This window comes from Pleurodeles waltl, chromosome 9 (assembly GCF_031143425.1).
Source record: "Pleurodeles waltl isolate 20211129_DDA chromosome 9, aPleWal1.hap1.20221129, whole genome shotgun sequence".
Taxonomy (NCBI): Eukaryota; Metazoa; Chordata; class Amphibia; order Caudata; family Salamandridae; genus Pleurodeles; species Pleurodeles waltl.
In genome coordinates, this window is record NC_090448.1 from 419,010,037 (window position 1) to 419,031,648 (window position 21,612).

At 43.0% G+C, this 21,612-nt stretch overlaps 1 protein-coding gene and 1 non-coding gene across 3 annotated transcripts in view; one reads left to right on the forward strand and one right to left on the reverse strand.

Moving 5' to 3' along the window:
- The window catches only part of LOC138259457 (G-protein coupled receptor 4-like), a 39,238-nt gene extending 32,902 nt beyond the window's left edge, over nucleotides 1-6,336 (forward strand). For both annotated transcript variants that reach the window (XM_069207214.1, XM_069207215.1), the window contains exon 2: nucleotides 1,816-6,336. In XM_069207214.1, coding sequence (XP_069063315.1) covers nucleotides 1,843-2,892 — 1,050 coding nt within the window. In that variant the 5' untranslated portion in view covers nucleotides 1,816-1,842 and the 3' untranslated portion in view covers nucleotides 2,893-6,336. The remainder of the gene's footprint in view (nucleotides 1-1,815) is intronic.
- Nucleotides 6,337-19,897: 13,561 nt separating this feature from the next.
- Nucleotides 19,898-19,999, reverse strand: LOC138260567 (U6 spliceosomal RNA). The gene has a single exon (XR_011198878.1). It is a non-coding gene; the product is annotated as a U6 spliceosomal RNA (small nuclear RNA).
- Between the last annotated feature and the right edge of the window lie 1,613 nt (nucleotides 20,000-21,612).

The following is a 21,612-nucleotide window of genomic DNA, read 5'->3' on the forward strand; positions in this document are numbered from 1 at the left end:
ATCAAGGCAGTCCTCTTAATGAAAATATAGATATGCAGGTACTCGGTGTTTAGAGTATTGCCGAAGTGCAGATACTCTTTCTTGCACAAAATAGTGTAGGTACTCGGTACCGGGCAATGCCTGCCCGTTTGAAACACTAGATAAAGGGGTAAAGAAAACAAGCATTTGCAATGCAATGGGTCTCGTGTTTGCTCGAGTTAGAGCTATTAGCGTTGTAAATTCCTAACTGGACTTTTCTTGCCAAAAAAATTGAAAATGAAAAGTAAAACGGTTGACATGTGCAAGTCAATTCAAAGTGCCACGCCCGCCATGAGCGCGAGAGTTATTGTCTCCTGGCGTGAATGTCTAGAAAGGATGGCGGCTGGGATGAAAGGCATACTGAAACCGCAGGAGGGGCCATCACACACCGGAACAGAAGAAATGTGATCTTGTGTCATGGCCAACAAAAATGTTCACTTAGTGACATCACCTGGGAGGGAATTCAGCACACAAAGGAGGGACATTTCACAAAATGCACCTATAAAAATTAAGCATTAAGCACAATGAAGAATGAAAAGCAAGAGTGGGTGTGGTCAAAAGGCCACAGAGAGATTACAACAGGCCAGAGTACTTGCACGCTCCACCCTAGAAAGGGAGGCTTTGAAGAGCACAAGTGTGGTGACTGGGGAGAGACAGATTGAATGGAATTGGTGTGGGAGAGTAAATAGCTGGGAGGGGAGATGCAAGGAAACCCGAAGCAGTAACCAACAAAAGAGAAAATAGGTGTGGGGGCAGCTTAGAGGAGGAAAACGGTAAGGCCCATGCACTCCCACTGAGTGCGAAAGGTCAAACAGCAGAGAAACATTCTAAACATAGTGTAGATCCCTGACTACAGATACAAACCATTCATCGAAACACAGTTATAAACCAGAAATGCTGCAGAGGTAGTACAGTCCACAAACCAAGAGGAAAGCCATTGATTCAGGCTCAAGGAACCAAAATAAGAATAGGAAGACATCTGGTCGGGAGCTAGGGAAGGAGCAGATGCTTACTTACTCTTAGGAATACCGTTATGCAATGCTGTCTGTGACAAACCATGTTGTCTGTGCTGAGACTACAAAAAAGGCTCCACTCATGGCAAACACTGACATCAAACTTTAACAAAACACTTCAGAAGCACACCATTATGTGTTCCGAGGTCAAGAAGCCTCTGAATTTATAATAGTGCACTTATCAACAGCTTTGTGTAGATTCAGAGACGATGTCTGCCATGTGTGGAGGCTAAGAAGGCTTCAGAGTCTGAAGAAAGTCCAGCTGTTCAGTAGCAAAGACTTAAGTATGAGTAGAGTTTTACAGTTTCATAGGAATAGCCAGGGTAGCAGATTCTACCCTTGGCTTGCCCATTGGTAGCCCTGGCAACCGTGGTCTCAGGTCTCGTAAGGGCAGTGTCAGAAATGGAAAGTAAATAAGGCATTTAAAGCTCACACCTAGGCCTTCCTCTAGTCCCTCAGCAGGAAATAGAAGGCTGTTGAAGAACTAAGATTGGGTTAAGGGCTAAACTCTGTGACTCATGTATAGGTGATCTCCTGAACTCTCAACCCAACTTTCGCCAGTGCTTTTTAGATGTCACTGCTTGGATGAAATGTAACCATCTTCAATTGAATACTAACAAAACATCTAAATGCAATTGTAGTATTAAATTTATGAGGCCAAAACCTTTTCAACATTACATGATTTGTTTATGTTCCATTGATGGCCTCTGTGAATTTGTGCCATAATTTTCAGACTTGAGTTTGCCTGTTGTGCTAAGTCCTCTGTGTTTTTTTTGCTTTGCAGTTCCCTGAACAGCTGACCAACATACTTATGGCGTGTGCGGACATTTCGTGTTCCTACCCAGCTGCATATGAAACCACCCTCTTCCCCATCATATACAGCTTGGTCTTCATTGTTGGTCTCATTGGGAACCTGACAGCAGTTGGAGTCATTGTCCAGCAGGTCAAGCGAAAGAATGTTGTAAGTGTTTACCTGGCGAACCTCTGTGCCTCAGACCTCATGTATATTTTTACCCTCCCCACCTGGATTGCTTACACTGCCATTGAGGACTGGAAGTTCGGCAATCTCCTCTGTAAAATCGTGGGCTTCTTTTTCAACGCCAACCTCTACACCACCATCACTTTCCTCAGCTGCATTGCCATGGATCGCTTTTTGGCCACAGTATTTCCCTTTCAATCCAGGGTGGTGCGGAGCATGAAAGCTGCCACGCTAGTATGTATTATTGTCTGGCTTGTCATACTTGGGACTCACGCTGTGTTCCTTGGCCGTGAAGAACTCTTTAACTCAAGCCAAAATGTCAAGCTGTGCTATGAAAAGTATCCTATGGAAAGGTGGGTTGCCCATGTCAACTACTTTCGGATCTTTGTTGTGTTTTTGATTCCTTTTGTCCTCCTTGTGTTCTCCTACTGCTCCATAATACGGGTCATCCATTATAGTCCAAGCCAGAAGCCTGAACAAAAAAGGAAACTTACTGGTCTACTTCTAACAATGACCATCATATTTGTGATCAGCTACCTTCCATACCACGTGGTGCTCTTCATCCGCTCTTATGTCAGCGACAAGGACATGTGCACCTGCCACATCGAGAGGAGCATCCGTCCTAGTTATCGCATCTGTTTTGCCCTGACTAGCCTAAGCAGTGCACTTGATCCATTCATTAACATCTTTGTCAGCGAAAGTATCAAGCAAGACATTATGAAAGAGATAAGGGCTATCTGGCACTGGTGCCGAACATTTGGTGGTCGAACCAGATGGAAAAGGCAGGATCACAGGACCATTGGTGGGGACACATCAACAAAACTCTTAGACAAAGATATTTCACAGCAGGCAGAAGGAAAAAAAGATGAGACTGTGCTGTGAAAAGTGGATTAACCAAAATAATCTTATAAGTGGAGCGATTTGCCATTTTGGTCTTTTACAGAGCGGTACAGCTTTATTGTCAAAAAATCATGTTGGATTGAGAAATTATGCTTTAAAGTATGTTTATTCAGTGATCCACTGTGCAATATTGGGCAAACAACTTAATCTTCCATATATTCAATTCTAAATTGGGAGTGTTTAGACTCAGCTGTTTATCACTGTATGATTGTCTCCCGCTTTTGGCTTCTAAGCGGAAGCACCTAATATGTTACATTATTCCCTTTTCAGATATGTACATTTAAAAGTGAATTTGCACCAAGTATTACACCAGTGTGGCTGGTTATTTGTACATAAACAGCAGTAAATAGAAAATAGCATGTATTTTATATTATTTGAAACAAAAAACTTGACCTCCACTTTTAAAGCAGAGAGGTAAACTCTGCCCTGTCCTACTTATATTAACAGTATTTTTGTTTTTAGCCTTTTTTCCCTATTTTGCATGCGCCTGGTTTAGGAACCACATTTGACTGTGTTCTTGGGCGACGCAAAAGCCTCTTCTGTCAAGTTTTATTCATCAGCCTAAAAAAAAAAAAAAACGATTATTAGCTGTGGTTAATTGTTGGGTGATAACCCTGCAGTATAAAAGCAAGTGTAAGTAGCACAGAATACTAGAGCCTGATTGATTGATCAGGGATTCATAATTTTGAGACAATCTGAAGGCTATTAGGCCCTGGTGGCATAATAGACATCATTGTGGGCTAAGGGCCCAATTGTTATGTTGGCGGTAGGATTAATCTTTGTAGGCCTGAAGGAGGACTTTACGCATGCCAGGCTGAGACTGTGCCTTCTAAATTTATAAATGACAGTCAAACTGCCAGTCATTTATAAAGCACTGTCAGGAACTGCTGCAACAGTGGTTCTTGTCAACGCATTTTCGTCTTTGGTGCAGGGCTTCGTCAGCAAGACGGAGCCCTGCACCAGTTTACTTTTATTTTTGAAAATAAAATGCTCCCCTCTCCATGGGAGGCCTCTTCTATGGTGAGGGGAGTATTTATCAGTTTTCATCACCCCTTAACGCCAAGGTTTTCCTGTCGGAGACTGGCAGTGAAAAATGACCTGTAAATCCACCCATCTAAATTAGATGGTCTGAATGAAAGGTCAGCCTCTGACTGCCCTTACTGTGCATGGCCGTCAAAGGGACTTAATCACAGAGGAGACAGTAGTGTCCACCGTGATTAATCCTAAAACCCACCTGCATATAAAATTGGCAGGTGGCCCGCAATCTTGGCAGTAAGGATACTCCGTTGAAATGGAGTATCCTTCCTCTGAAAAATTACATCTGGCCCTAAGTTTGGCATGGCTGGTCTTAACTGCATGATTCATTATTTGGCACTATTTCATCATCACAGCATAATTCAGAGCTTGGCTTTTCTAGGCTCAGTGGTAATGTTCTCAACAGAAATCTTAGACCTGGCCCAGCCTGCTATCCCAGTCTTTACTAGTGAATGCAGTTAAAATAAAGAAGCCTTTAGAAACACAAACACATTTTCCCCTTCAGACCCAAATAACTTTCCAGCATAATAATATTTTGGGGGTATTTATTTTGTAACCGCCTCTTTGGAAACAAAATGGTAGTTCACCCCATTAATCATAGGTTAGCTTTAAAAAACGAAATTTAGCAACATTCATATGCTATGATACTTTGCAATGTTATCTAAAATCTTTGGCAGAATAAGTGTAGCAAAAATATCTGTTAAAAGCCCTGGTGCAGAAGGGTTTGTGCCCATAAATGAAAGGATGTCCCATTTTGCACAAATGTATGTCATGGCACTTTTACGGCAATGACCTAACTGAGAATCAGCAGAGAGCTAAACCTGGCCAGGAGCCCCAGGTACAATCCAGTTGTTTACAAAGCAGGCAGTAGAAGATTTTCTTTGTGGGTAAGGGAATAATGCGTAGTTTCTTCCTAAATTGCAGGAGGGCCCGTACAGTTCTGATGTCAATGAGGATATTGTCTTGAATAGTGGATGTGTAGAAAAAGAACACTTACCTTCTGTTTTCCCTTCTTAACGCCTCTTCGTTTTCAGTCTTGCAGCATACTGATGGCTGGTGTGGTGCTGTGCACTAGAGGTGGGCCTAGTTTCTTGAGTTTGCATCAGGCGTCTGACAGTAAAGTACCCAGCAGTTGGTTCTTTATACTGGTAGGTTTGTGTCTATTAGTATCTGATACTTGGAGATGCTTATACTCATTGATCTGTTGATTTGTGAAAGTGTGTCCGTCAGTTGATTCTGTTTCATTATAAATCTTCTCTAGCCTCTGTGTCTCATGCCTGTTTACTGGCTGCTTCAGGGCACCTGAATCATGGACCCGGTGCCTCGATTTCTGCACGAGGAGGTAGCAGCCAGTATTCAGACCTAGGGAAACTATATAGAAATACTGCTTGAAATGTACGATTTTAACACCCTTCTGACATAAGCATGATCACTGATGCTCTGTGGTAACCCAGGACAGAGTTCCGCAATATAGGACCACAGACCCCAAAGGAACCGTATTATTTTACATGCAGTCCTTGTGCCCATTAGTGTTCCGGTACTGGTTATTCATACACTTTCATCTCTTGGTACTGGTACTGGTATGTTTCTACCCATCAGTCTGTTAGCACTAGGGTGTTCAAACTCTGTTGCCCATTGGTACAGCAGAGTTTGTACCTACTAGTCTCCCTGATTTCTTGCAACAGGTTAAAATCCATCAATTTGTCAATGCTTATGCCTTGGAGCAGGGTCTAGGTTGGTACCGGTGAGCTTTTATGTCCTACTGTGAATTGTATACATTTTAGCATTCCAATAGCAGTTGGCAGTGTCACTGTAGGCAGAAACCTCTGCATTAGTACAGACCCTCCCTCACTTAAGTAACCTTTTTTTACTTTTAAACAAATGTACTTTTTTAATCTGGGAATTCTCTTGTTTTTGTACTTTCCGTCCAAGAGCCATACCATTTGTAAAGATAATTCTGCTTTACTCCGTACTGTGTAGTCTATGTAAAGTAGGAGATTGGGGTTGATGCTATGCCTGAGAAAGCACTTTAAATGGTGAGGATTATGAGGTAAAAAGCTAATCAGACAATTGTCCACCAAGCACTTGCTACATTTCACAGGGGAGTGCAGCACAAAATCTAAAAAATTGTCATATTTCAAGATTCCCAAAATAAAATTAATGAAAGACGAATTTCGCCATATTCACAAAAAAACTATTGTGTAGCCTTTCTGAACTCCAAATTGTTTAACATGTAAACTTTATTTTTCTAAAAACATATACTTTTTTTACCATTACCAAGTATAAGAGTACATATTTGATAATTGTGCGTGTTTTAATAGTAACACGATATGTATGTATGTATTTTGAATTCGTTTTTTGTTTACGTATTATCAATAAACACAACGTTTTAACTCATTGGATATGCTAAGCTTAATTTTGTAGTAATTGTAAAGAAGTGTTATGGTGAATTCAACAGAACTGGGGTTTGTATGAAACTCTGAGCTGGGAAGCGCACGTGCTCGTTGCTGGAACCGATTCTTCACTTCTCCAAATCGCACCAGCTCAGTAAGTTCGAGGGGCGCGCGGCTGGCGAAAAACCTATTCATGTAAATCTGTTAAAGAGGCAAACCACTATTTCCTCATTCACGCCAATGACCGAGCTTCTTATTTTTACAGGCAGTCTTTACTTTTGAGGACTCCGTGAACGTCTTCATGTTTTTTTATACATTCTGTATTTTTGATACATTTATCTTTTTCCAGGAAATTAATTGTATGGCAACAATACCCAAAAGTAACAGTACCACCACCTTTGACATGTTTAATATGCTTCTTGCGGTTTGGTTCCAAAATATCATTGTCAGACTATCACGTACATATGATATGAATACTATGTTATAGGGAGTTAGTATAGCGCAAAACGCAGCTCACTCAGGGCGGAGTATCCGGCGCTAACGGCTGAAGGAGGAGGCAGCGCCACGTCTCATCCTGTCATTCACGAAGAGGTGATGTTAAAACAGCCATGCTTTAGTTTGATTTTTAAAAAGCAGAAATACACTACAAGAGAGAATGTGGACAGGTAACTTTCCAAAAGTAAGGAGCAAGAAAGGAGAACGAACGCCCGCCAATACCGGTAGTTCGAATTCTTCATCAAGCAGCCGGAGCAGTATCAGAGGACCTCGAAGCACTAGCTACCTTGCAGAAACTAATACGAGACCGGAGATATAACGGACCGTTCCTTACACGGCCTTATGGGAGACACAATACTATGGAATATAAATTATGACAACGCACACCAACCCAACACATTGCACTCACCAATTGCACATCAAGTAGGTTATGTAAAAGGCATTCTCATTCACCACAATGACATTTACTATTACAACTCCAACCACACCTTAAATCATTTCACATATACATACTTAAAAAAACAATCTACACTACTCCTGAAACACTACACTTTCTTAAAGATTAAAACACGCTTAATAAACCTCAACTCTACCATTCCCTAAACAGAAAAGACCGATAATACCCCCAGCACTACTGAACTCTAACACCCATTACTGCCCATTTATTTCATCTATCCCTGAGCCTTAAAACTCTTTACTACCCCATCCATCATCAAACTCTGCACTGTAAAACTCCTTACTACCCCTTAATACCACCCATTCCTGAACCCTAAAAAGGCCTTACTACCCCATGCTCCGTCCAAGTCTGAGCCCTAAATATTCCTCACTACACTTTTAACGATATCTATCCCTTAACCCCATCGACTCCTCACTACCCCTTTGCATTATCCCACAAAGCCCTTACTACCCCATACACTACCCATCCCTGAGCCCTATAAACACTTAGTACTCCTTCATGCTACCCTTCCTGAAACCTAGAAGCCCTTTGCTACCCCTGAACACTACCCATGTGTAAACACAAAAAATATTTACAACCCATTTGCATTACCCATTCGTGAATTGTTGAAACCCATTACTACACCTGAACTCTACCCATCTGTGAATCCTAAAAACCCTTACAACCGCTGTATAATTACAACCCTTAAATGTGTTCTAATTTTAATGAGTTGTAACTTACCTCGTTGTAGATTACATCATTGTAGTGTTAAATGCGTTGTTATAACTTGGTTGTGGTCGTTATGCATTGTTGTTGGTCTGTTGTAGTGGCCACCAACCATATTATTTCCTAAGTAATGTTTACAGAACTATAGCCTCTTTGTAATTACTAGGCAACTTGCATCCAATGGGACAATATTTATGTGAACGATATTTCAAACACAATATCTATCAGATGACTTTTTTGTATGTACGATTGACCTACATCTGTTTCTTGCACGTCTTTAGATCAGTCGTGTTTTCTCATTTGTTTTTTTCACCACACCTTAGTAATTACTCACACTACTGATTTGCTTTGAAAAGAGATTACCACAGTCTTGATATGTGAAAAGCTGCCCTTTCTAATTCAGGCCTCTAGGAGGATTGATGCATTATCCCCTTGTGATGGGACAGACCCATTTCGTTTCACTATTTTCTCAGAAGTAGCTTGTTAACCTTCCCCCCAACTACCACCCTATTGCTTCCTCTCTATCCCTATAGGATATTTTGTGAAAGCCAGTCGGGGTGTCAAATGATAGAAAGTTACAGCTTTATCTTGAATGTATAGTAGATGTGTACGGTTTTCCTAGGTCTCAAAAGCGGTTGAGCTCCATGTTGTGTACAATGGCATGTACTCTAAAGGTGAGCTTCTACAGAGGCTCCGTATGGTGGAATCAACAATAAGGGCTATCAAGTGATGGCAATAGCAAAGGAGATATTGAGCAGAAGCATGCATTGTAAAAGCAATAGTAAAGTTGATAAGCATTTGTATAAGTCACATTCGTCATCACCAAGGCTTCATGGTACGAATGGATGTCTGGAACTTGCGTTTCTACTAGATCAATCCAGAAGTAAACAGACTTTTCAGGTCAACTAACTACAATTGACTATGGTCAACTGCTCAAGGATTCCTATTACTGTGCCACCTTTCCTACAAGTATTTGTGAATCTGCATGAGGGAACCTGAGGACTTCAGCCGGTGCACTGGTATCAGGGCACCTGGCAAGCTCTGTCTTTGGTGGCCTAATAGGATGCTAACCGGGTGCTAACAGGAAGGAAGGATGATGCCAGACCTCATTAGGGAATGGGTTCTTGTACGACTACGGGTGGTACGGTTGTCTGATTGGCTGACTGTGTATGCATATAAGAGTTGAACTTTCGAGTGGATTTCAATTAATCTCAAGAGACTTTGAAAGCTGATTGCCGAGAGGATCGAAAACAGTGCTGTCTGAAGTTTGGGCCTGACATGGATGGTATGAATCTGTCGTCGTAATCCCTGGAGGGCTGGACCCTGTTGGTCCAGAGTGTCCAGCCTGATAGTAAGAATCACACCTAAGGAGAGACAAAAGCTTGACAGTCAGGCCTCGTTTACCCACCAGTGGCCTGATACCACAAGATTTTCATGGTGATCTGCCATTATTCATAAGGTGTAAGAGTCTGAGAGCAGTTGCAGAGAACTGAATCCATATTTGCTTGGCAATCAGTAAGTGGGCAGTACACAGGCCACCACCAGGGTTTACCAAACATGCTAGTGAGTTTCTATGTACCATGGCGAGCTTAGACTTGCAAAGAGTTTAATACACACAGACTTTGGCCCACAACTGTTAGATACACCTATTTGCTTCCTAACTAGAGATCACTGGCAGAGTCCAACACCTCACAGGTCCAAAAAAGGATTTTAGAGGGAACAGGACACGTGTGCATAATGCATTGTGTTGCATCACTTACCATTAAGCTATCCAAAGTAGGTAGAGGAACATTTATGGGACTGTTTACCTCCTTCCTCGGTGGAATTACTGTGCCCATGCAGAGGATTAAGTGGTAGGAGGGAGCATATTACACTATTCTGTGTGAGTCGCAATGGCTGCATGATTGTAGGACAGGCGTATATATAATTCAAGTTTGAGCCCAGATTTCTTAACAGTGGTGGTTGTCTTCTTTTCCCTTTTTCTCTGCTGCACCATGCTGTTTTTTTGTTTTTGATAGCTTTATGGCCCAGACAGCAGATTTTGAATCACACTCTATTGGCGCCTACATTTACTGTTACATCCAAGTACACTACTCAGACGCTCTCCAGACTAGACAAAACCTTGTTCTCCTGCCTCTGGAATGTTGTAGGGGCATTTGTTAAACCAACATGCATCACCATAAATATCCAGATGTCCTCAGGGTCAAGAAGAAAAATGTACTTTGTAACTACAAGACTTCACCTTTTGTATCTTCTATAGACACATGCTTGATGAACAAGTTACTTACCTTCGGTAACACTTTTTCTGGTACAGACTCTATCTAGCTGCAGATTCCCCATCTTTTCAATATTCCCCAGAAGTCAGACTGGAACCTGAAACTTTTTTTGTAGAAACTGCACATTAGAAGGTGGTGCTGTGCGGCTCCATGCCAACACCATTTCACTCCGGAAATTACTTGCAGGGCCTATAAAGGCACCACTTACATGCGCTGACATCAGTTCTTTTCTTTCCGTGCCACTAGAAGTGGATCCGGAGCTTGTCTTGTCTCTCCCAGACTGCTTTTTGTCAGCTTTTTCTCCAAATTTCTGACATTGTCCAATGGATGCCACCACTTAAGAAGCCAGGTTTCAAGCAGTGTAAATACTGTCGCAAGCAGATGTCTGTGACAGATTTCCATCTGGTTTGCATGTGGTAGCTGGGGTCAGACCATTACTCTAAGACCTGCCGGGACAGCGCATTGATAAATCCAAAGGCCATCGGGGAATGAGGTGAAACTCTACGTCGCCAAGCACAAGAAGAAGTCTCACTGTAAGTCAAAAGTTAATTTCTTGTCCCGCTCCCAGAGCTGACAGAGCCGCTCTCGAGGCAGATCTTAGTCACGCTCCAAATCCTCATGGAAACATAAGAAATAAAAGTTCATCTTTAATATAAGATGTGAAAACAATCATCACATAAGATATTGTGTCTTGTACCCTTTTTCAATAAAATTGTTTATGATACAAGTTACTAATTGAGTTTGCACACTTTCAAAGCAAAATTAGAAGTGTCGGTGAATGAGTTACAAAGGACATTTATTGCCTTATTTATATGACATTTATTTATTGGCTTATTGCCTAAGAGAACTTGGGCAGTATTCCTGAGTATGTTTGACTTACTTTCAACAGGAGATATGCTCGCTCAGTTTGAGGAATGAGACCTTGGAAGGCATAATCTGACACCCCCAACTTGCATTCACAAACTGGAAGGAGTTGGATTTAGCAGTTAGTGCGCTGATGGTGCATGAAAGACATGTTTTCTTGAGCTTCAAGTAGTTAGGGATGGAAGGCATTACTATAGGTTCACTTGGTGAATATACAGGATTAGTCCGGGTTGATGAGGACAGACATGAACAGGTAAGAAAGGCTTACAGTAGATTTGCTTTCATAGGGATGTTGCATAAGTAGAAGGCAAATAGTCAAGGTAGTACAGATAAACATGCCATGACTTCATCTTCACCTATTGATTCAAACCCATTGGGGCCGGACTCACCCTGATGGAAAAGTTGCTTACCTTTGGTAACGCCTTATCTAGTAGAGGCATAGGCTAGCTGCAGATTCCTTATCTTAGAATTCTCCCCAGACTGGATCAGATTATTTTTTTTCCAGCAGTACGTCTGCATGTTGCTAGAGGGCGTCATGCTTCTGCGTATTGGTCGTACTCAAATATATGACATCAAAGGGGTCCATATAATCCCTCCTCTGATGCGCTGATGTCAGTTTCTTCAGTGACTAGAATCAGCGCAACAACGCAGAGCCACTATAGAAACTGGTAATGGAACAGTGTATCACAAGAGAGATAGATGAGATACCAAAGCAATGTTAACCCAGAATGAGGGGCTGTGAACACATCCTTCCCAAGTTTTGCAATAAACAACCGGTCTAAGTAGTAGCCCAGACATGAGAGAGACAAGTGTTTAAAAAAAAAAATGAAATGCGATGGGGGCCAGAGCGCATGGCAATCAAAAATGAACCTGTTGATAGAGAACAACAACAGGGAAGTAACATGAAGTGCCCCAAGTAGGAACTGAAGGAGCAGGGGCAAAAGCGCCCCAACAATCACTGCGATAATAGGAATGGTACACCCATCAAGGGGTAGTCCTAAAGGGTATGAAAAAAGAGAAGCAATGCATATATGATGCTTCCACCAGGATGCATAGGCAAAACCTGCAAGAAGCCGGAAGCTTAACGCTGGAAAGGAGAGTAACTCAAAACACAGAAAGTACATCTGCAGGAACACCCAGGGGGAAAACCTGAGGACAGGTGTAACAGAACTGTGAGGCACACAGAGCCAGTCAACAGAAGACATGAAAGGGTTGACAAATGCATGACATGCAATGGTTAAATGTGGAGGTCTGGAAGATACATGCCCAGACACTCATACAGACAGACATGAATGTAAATACATGGATGTGTCCATACATAAGTTGATTATAGAAATGTTTAGGGTCAGGTGAACACATGCTGATGTAAAATTAGAGATGCAGACCTATGAAGCAGAAATGATTAATAGGTATACATACCTGTATACATCAATATATAGAGAAATGTAGAAAGAAAAGAGATGCTCATCAGCAACAACACAGGAGAAAAAGAAAAGAGGAGAGCGAGAGAGAGTGGACTAAAAGTAAAAAGAGGTAGTTAGAATCACCTCCTGATAGAAACCAACAGAAACCTCGCAGTTAGTGAAAAAGATCAACACGAGGCAGACAAATGGCACATGAGTAGATGTCAATAGATAGAAAAAAGTCACAGAAGAAAGGACTGAAGGAAAAGTGGCAGAATCCCAGAGGGACAACCAGCGTATAAGAAAGCGATCCATTATGTGGACCCAAAAATGAAATATTCAGAAATTTAAGGTACATTTGACTTCGCCCCCCAGAATGGGGTTTGAACACCGGACCTGCAGAAGTCTGCAAAGCCAAATGTGAATATCCATATCCCTGGACAACAGACCTAATACAAAAACAATATGAGGTTAGGAAGGAGTAAATGTCGGACAGAAGGAAGAAATGTGAGTACCTTCTTTGCGATAACATAGAAAGGATGAAACAAATGGTAGGATTGGAATCCTACACATAAATTGTCTGAATATAGCACTCAAAAAGAGGACCGAGAATAGACACGAAGAGGGGAGGATCCCAGGAAGGAAAAAAACACTAATGGAACAGTAACGTAATGACAGGAAACCGTACACTAATGGATGATGCCCCAGACCTACAAGAGTAGGACAGGGAAAACAATAAATAGGCACGTTAACAGCATGGAAATAATAGCAGAGTGGTGCACTACTGGCAGGATAGGACCCTTGTCCTGGCCATGGTGTACCTGTGAGGGACAAGATATGTCCACTGAGCAATAGCTCCATATATATTTATTTATATAAAATATATATATATGTTCGATGGCATGTGTAGCTGCAGATACACATGCTGTGCACATCCCGCCATCTGGTGTTGGGCTCGGAGTGTTACAAGTTATTTTTCTTCGAAGAAGTCTTTTCGAGTCACGAGACCGAGGGACTCCTCCCATTTCGACTCCATTGCGCATGGGCGTCGACTCCATCTTAGATTGTTTTTTTTCCGCCATCGGGTTCGGACGTGTTCCTTTTCGCTCCGTGTTTCGGGTCGGAAAGTTAGTTAGAATCTCGGAAAAATCGTCGGTATTGTTTGCGTTCGGTATCGGGTTAGTTACAACAGATTGACACCGAATTAAGAAGCGCTCCAGTGGCCCTTTGGGGTTTTTTCGATCCCAGTCGGAGCCTGGTCGGCCCGGCCACGTGTCTCTTCAAGGCTGATGGAACGGACCCCATTCCGCTTCTGTCCAAAATGCCATAACAAGTATCCATATACAGATCAAGACCTGGTCTGTAACTTGTGTTTGTCACCAGAACACAAGGAGGATACTTGTGAGGCCTGTTGAGCGTTTCGGTCCAGAAAGACACTCAGGGACCGAAGAGCAAGAAGACTGCAAATGGCATCGGCGCCGACCGGACGAGGGCGTTTCGAGGAGGAGGAAGAAACATTCTCCATCCAGGATTCGGACTCGGAGGAGATCGATCTCGAAGAAATGCCGAAAACCGTGAGTAAGACGTCGAAACAAAGAACTCACGAAAAGACTGCCAAAGCCCAGGGGACGCCACCGCCAACAGGCCATGGCTTAACCCGAAAAATAGGTGACTGTCCATCGGAACCGAAAAAGGGCGAGCTGGTGTCGAAGTCATCCGACTCCGGTCGAGATACAGGCACGCAGCAATCTCGGGCCTGAGAGAGTGGCTCCGAAAAGATTCGGCATCGAGACAGCGGCACCAAAATGGGTCGGCACCGAGAGGGCACTACGCCGAAAGCAAAAAAGATTTTGTCGGAGCCGAAAAAAGCAGCCGAAAAGGTTTCGGTGCCGAAACATCCGGCCTCCGAACCGAAAAATTAGTTCCTATTCAGAGGAACAAGGACTGTCCTCACAAATGAAGACACACAGATTTGAACAAGAATTAGAAACAATAGAGCCAGATCACACGCAAAGGCGGCTCTTTATTCAGAAAGATACAGGGAAGATCAGCACTCTTCCTCCAATCAGAATGAAACGAAAACTTGCCTTCCAAGACAAGGACAAACAGCCACAAGCAAAAGTGGCTAAACAAGTAACACCACCACCATCCCCACAACTATCACCGGTAGCCACTCCACCAATGATGCAATCCCCAACACATACGGGGATGAGTCAAGATGACCCTGACGCATGGGACCTTTACGACCCACCAGTGTCAGATAATAGTCCTCAATGCTATCCAGCGAGACCCTCGCCACCAGAGGATAGTACAGGCTACGTTCAAGTGGTATCAAGGGCAGCAGCATTTCACAATGTCAGCCTTCACTCAGAACCCATTGAAGACGACTTCCTTTTTAATACACTGTCGTCTACGCACAGTCAATATCAAAGTCTGCCGATGTTGCCCGGAATGCAAAAACACTCCAAACAAGTGTTCGAGGAGCCTGTCAAAGGGAGAGCCATTACTCCAAGAGTAGATAAAAAATATAAACCGCCACCAACAGACCCAGTGTACATCACACAACAGCTATCACCAGACTCTGTTGTAGTTGGAGCAGCGCGCAAAAGAGCCAACTCTCATACTTCAGGAGACGCGCCACCTCCAGATAAAGAGAGTAGAAAATTCGACGCAGCAGGCAAAAGGGTGGCGGCACAGGCAGCAAACCAGTGGCGTATTGCAAATTCGCAAGCTTTGCTAGCCAGATATGATAGGGCCCATTGGGACGAGATGCAACACCTTATTGAACACTTACCAAAGGAGTTCCAAAAAAGAGTGCAGCAAGTGGTAGAAGAGGGACAAAATATCTCCAATAATCAAATTCGATCAGCAATGGATGCTGCAGACACAGCTGCTAGAACTGTCGACACAGCAGTAACAATAAGGAGGCATGCATGGCTGCGTACATCAGGATTTAAACCAGAGATACAGCAAGCTGTGCTGAATATGCCATTCAACGGACAGCAGTTGTTTGGGCCGGAGGTGGACACTGCAATAGAGAAACTTAAAAAAGACACTGACACGGCCAAAGCCATGGGCGCACTCTACTCCCCGCAGGGCAGAGGCACATTTCGAAAAACACAATTTCGAGGGGGGTTTCGAGGGCAAACCACAGAAGCCACAACCTCACAAACAAAGCCCACTTACCAGAGCCAGTATCAGCGGGGAGGTTTTCGGGGACAATATAGAGGAGGACAGTTTCAAAGTAACAGAGGAAAGTTCCAAAGTCCCAAAACTCCTCAAAACAAACAGTGACTTCAAGGTCACAAATCCCCAACACATAACACCTGTGGGGGGGAGACTAACCAAGTTTTACACACATTGGGAGGAAATAACAACAGACACTTGGGTCTTAGCAATTATCCAGCATGGTTATTGCATAGAATTTCTCAAATTCCCTCCAAACGTCCCACCGAAAACACACAATATGTCAAAACAACATATAGATCTTCTAGGACTAGAAGTTCAGGCATTGCTACAGAAAGAAGCAATAGAATTAGTACCAAAAGAACAATTAAACACAGGAGTTTACTCACTGTACTTCCTGATACCCAAAAAAGACAAGAGCCTGAGACCAATACTAGATCTCAGAACATTAAATACCTACATCAAATCAGACCACTTTCACATAGTTACTCTACAAGACGTAATCCCACTGCTCAAACAACAAGACTACATGACAACACTAGACGTAAAGGATGCATATTTCCATATACCAATACATCTTTCACACAGAAAGTACCTAAGGTTTGTATTCCAAGGGATACATTACCAATCAAAGTGTTGCCATTCGGAATAACAACTGCGCCAAGAGTTTTTACAAAATGCCTAGCAGTAGTAGCTGCACATATCAGAAGGCAGCAAATACATGTGTTCCCATACCTAGACGATTGGTTAATCAAAACCAATACGCTAAAACGGTGTTCAAAACACACAAAATATGTCATAGAAATCCTACACAAACTAGGTTTCTCAATCAACTACGCAAAGTCACACCTGCAGCCGTGTCAAACACAGCAATACTTGGGAGCAACAATCAACACAGTAAAAGGGATTGCTACTCCAAGTCCACAAAGAGTACAAACATTTCACAATGTAATACAGGCCTTGTATCCAAAACAAAGAGTACAAGTCAAAATAATAATGAAACTACTAGGCATGATGTCCTCATGCATAGCCATTGTCCCAAATGCAAGGTTACACATGCGGCCCTTACAACAGTGCCTAGCATCACAATGGTCACAAGCACAGGGTCAGCTTCTAGATCTGGTGTTGATAGACCGCCAAACATACATCTCGCTTCAATGGTGGAACAGTATAAATTTAAACCAAGGGGGGCCTTTCCAAGACCTAGTGCCACAATACGTGATAACAACAGATGCTTCCATGACAGGGTGGGGAGCACACCTCAATCAACACAGCATCCAAGGACAATGGAACATGCAGCAAAAACAGTTACACATAAATCACCTAGAACTGTTAGCGTTATTTCTAGCGCTGAAAGCATTTCAACCCATGATAACCCACAAATACATTCTTGTCAAAACAGACAACATGACAACAATGTATTACCTAAACAAACAAGGAGGGACACACTCAACACAGTTGTGTCTCCTAACATAGAAAATATGGCATTGGGCGATTCACAACTACATTCGCCTAATAGCACAATTTATTCCAGGAATTCAGAATCAGTTAGCAGACAATCTCTCACGGGATCACCAACAGATCCACGAATGGGAGATTCACCCCCAAATACTGAACACTTACTTCCAAATTTGGGGAACACCACAAATAGATCTATTTGCAACAAATGAAAACTCAAAATGCCAAAACTTTGCATCCAGGTACCCACAATATCAGTCTCAGGGCAATGCGCTATGGATGAACTGGTCAGGGATATTTGCGTATGCTTTTCCCCCTCTCCCACTCCTTCCATATCTAGTAAACAAGTTGAGTCAAAACAAACTCAAACTCATACTAATAGCACCAACATGGGCAAGGCAACCTTGGTACACAACACTACTAGACCTGTCAGTAGTACCTCATGTCAAACTACCAAACAGACCAGATCTGTTAACACAACACAAACAACAGATCAGGCATCCAAATCCAGCATCGCTGAATCTAGCAATTTGGCTCCTGAAATCCTAGAATTCGGACACTTAGACCTCACACAAGAATGTATGGAGGTCCTAAAACAGGCTAGAAAGCCTACCACTAGACACTGCTATGCAAATAAGTGGAAAAGATTTGTTTATTACTGCCATAATAATCAAATTCAACCCTTACACGCATCTACAAAAGATATAGTAGGATACTTACTACATTTGCAAAAAGCAAAACTAGCTTTCTCTTCCATAAAAATACATCTTACTGCAATTTCAGCTTACCTGCAAATTACGCACTCAACTTCATTATTTAGGATACCAGTCATAAAAGCATTTATGGAAGGCCTAAAGAGAATTATACCACCAAGAACGCCACCAGTTCCTTCATGGAACCTCAACATTGTCTTAACACGACTCATGGGCCCACCTTTTGAGCCCATGCACTCTTGTGAAATGCAATACTTAACGTGGAAAGTTGCATTTTTAATTGCCATCACATCTCTAAGAAGAGTGAGTGAAATTCAAGCGTTTACCATTCAAGAACCATTTATTCAAATACACAAAAATAAAGTTGTTCTACGAACAAATCCTAAATTTTTACCAAAAGTAATCTCACCGTTCCACTTGAACCAAACGGTAGAATTACCAGTGTTCTTCCCACAGCCAGATTCTGTAGCTGAAAGAGCACTACATACATTAGACATCAAAAGAGCACTAATGTACTACATTGACAGAACAAAACTAATTTGAAAGACAAAACAACTATTTATTGCCTTTCAAAAACCTCATACAGGAAATCCAATTTCAAAACAAGGCATTGCTAGATGGATAGTTAAGTGCATTCAAACTTGCTATCTTAAAGCTAAAAGAGAACTGCCTATTACGCCAAAGGCACACTCAACCAGAAAGAAAGGTGCTACCATGGCCTTTCTAGGAAATATTCCAATGAACGAAATATGTAAAGCAGCAACATGGTCTACGCCTCATACATTTACCAAACACTACTGTGTAGATGTGTTAACTGCTCAACAAGCAACAGTAGGTCAAGCTGTACTAAGAACATTATTTCAAACTACTTCAACTCCTACAGGCTGAACCACCGCTTTTGGGGAGATAACTGCTTACTAGTCTATGCACAGCATGTGTATCTGCAGCTACACATGCCATCGAACGGAAAATGTCACTTACCCAGTGTATATCTGTTCGTGGCATTAGTCGCTGCAGATTCACATGCGCCCACCCGCCTCCCCGGGAGCCTGTAGCCGTTTAGAAGTAGATCTTAAACATTTGTCCATTTGTAAATATATTACTTTAAACTTCATTATGTACATACGCATTCACTCCATTGCATGGGCACTATTACTAGCATACACAACTCCTACCTCACCCTCTGCGGGGAAAACAATCTAAGATGGAGTCGACGCCCATGCGCAATGGAGTCGAAATGGGAGGAGTCCCTCGGTCTTGTGACTCGAAAAGACTTCTTCGAAGAAAAACAACTTGTAACACTCCGAGCCCAACACCAGATGGCGGGATGTGCACAGCATGTGAATCTGCAGCGACTAATGCCACGAACAGATGTACACTGGGTAAGTGACATTTTCCATATATATATATATATATATATATATATATATATATATATATATATATATATATATATAATAAGGGGACTGCCTCCTTGACCGGACCGAAAGGTCAGAAGAAGGGCAAAGATGGCCATGAAGAAGAGTGGATGTGGCACAATGCCAGACGAGAACATTTGAAAACAAATCAAAGGTTTTGAAAGAAATGCCTTACTTGTAGCATATAATAGCCAGAAGAAGGCTACAGGGAATCAAAGAGGTATCAACAGCTCCAAAGGAAGCAGACCAAGGAAACGAAGCAGAAAACCATCTCCCACTGAACAAAGAGAAATGACATCTGTCAAAAACAGCAGTAGAATCCTTATTGACACAAGGAACTATACCACTCCCATAAGAAGCACTGAGCTAGTTCCGAGTAGGGAACAGGTAAGTATAAAAGAATATCCAAAAGCCTACACCAATTGCTCCGAAGACCAGAGATTGAAAACTACTCCAACACGAGGAAGAATCCCGTAGAGAGCACAATATCTTAGGCGACCCACCTATCAGCAGAGTACAACAGAAAACCCCCTTTTTAAAGGTAGTAAATACAGCTCAGGTCAGAAGAATAGTGAAACTATGGTGTAAATATGGAACCCTTCATGAATTTGTCATCCTTGCGCAGGGACATGCTAATCTTCTCTGCATGGTTTCAGTTTTCTTATATGTGCTTCCAAAGTCAGCACTTGTAAATAGAAACACAACACCTTCAATGCAGGAACACCACCTTGAGTGCTAGAACATAAGAAAAGCACCTGCAAGGAGCAGGAACACCACACGGGTGTCACACTGTAAACAAGAAGCACACTACCATAAGAGTGGGAGAAAATAGAGCAACAGGAGAAAAAAAACAACTGCCACTGAACAAAGAAACCAAGCCAGAGGAAGACTCTGTACCATGAAGAGTCCTTAAGACTGAGTTCCACCATGAGTATCTCTAAAGCGGCGTAAAGCTGAGTCAGCATGAGCGCTGAAAAGGGAGGTGCCCTAAAAAAGCATATCAAGTAAAGATGCCTGCACAGCTTCTGAGAAATTGGAGGAACGTGACCATGCCCTTCGTCGCAGCGCTACCGAAGAAGCCATAATCGTTCCAACAGACTCTGTGGTATCCATACAACATCTGATACTAAGCTTGGCAGCCTGCTAACCATCCCATACAAAAGGCGTTAGAGCATTTCTAGCCTTGTCAGGCAGCGAAGGCAAAATGTGCTCTACTGAGTCCCACAAAATGTAGGAGAAGCAAACAAGGACACAGGAAGTATTGACTGAACGCAAGGCAGAACTAGATGAAATGAAAATCCACCTACCAGAAGTGTCCAGCTGTCTGGCTTCTCACTCTGGCGGGACAGGAGGAACCTGCGTAAAACTGTGTGCAGCCAAAGCAATTTGCACTACAAAGCCTTGAGCAGTAGGATGCTGCCGGAGGCAAAGACGGATCCTCCGGGGCTGGCCTGTGTCTATGTAAGATAGAGTGCTCCAGAGGGAGACCAGAAACCCGTTGCGTCCAAACTTCCAAGAGGTTATCATGAACAGCCTCACAATAAGGAAGGGCTGGCTCCACAGAAGACTGGTCAGGATGTCAGACATCAAGCAAAGGGTCCGTGGTCTGTTGCACAGTGGGAAGTTGTAAGTGTAACACTTCCAACACATGCTTTAACATATCTGCAGGAGTAGAACTAGCCTCTGAAGTGAACCCAGGGAGTGACAGGAAGCTGGTGAGGAGTCTAGGCCGCTAACATTGGCCAAGTCAAATTACCTGTCTGATTGAGGAAGTAGAATGGGAGGCTGAGAATGGAAACCGGGCCCTTCCGATGGAAGACTGGGAGGGTGAGCCCCAGAAGACAGAAGTGCAGATTGGAGAATAGCTGATTCCAATGGCGTCGCTCCCGGGGTCAGTGTTGACCGACGTCAGAAGGGAGTGACCTCGACATCAGAAGGAACATCGTCTGACTCTGGGAATACAACAGTTGGAACGTCAAGCAAAGTCACAGACGCCACCACCTCCAAAATCGGCAAGGTAGAACTGGACACCGAAATTGGAGTCGTGAGGAGACAGGCGCAGAAGATGGAAGCCATAGGAAGCTGTGCATCAGCGCCGATCTGACTCAAGAGTTGGAGTCGAGCGGCTCATCAGGCTCTGTGGACAAAGCCGCTGGTGAGGATCCCGTCAGGGCAGCCCCTACCACCTTAGGGCCCGAAGGTGCTCCAGAGGGTAGCATGCAAGGATGAGTAATAGTCGCCCTGTGCCTGGATAAAGCGGGAGAAACAGGGTCGTCTCCTGCGCAGAATCGTCCTCAGA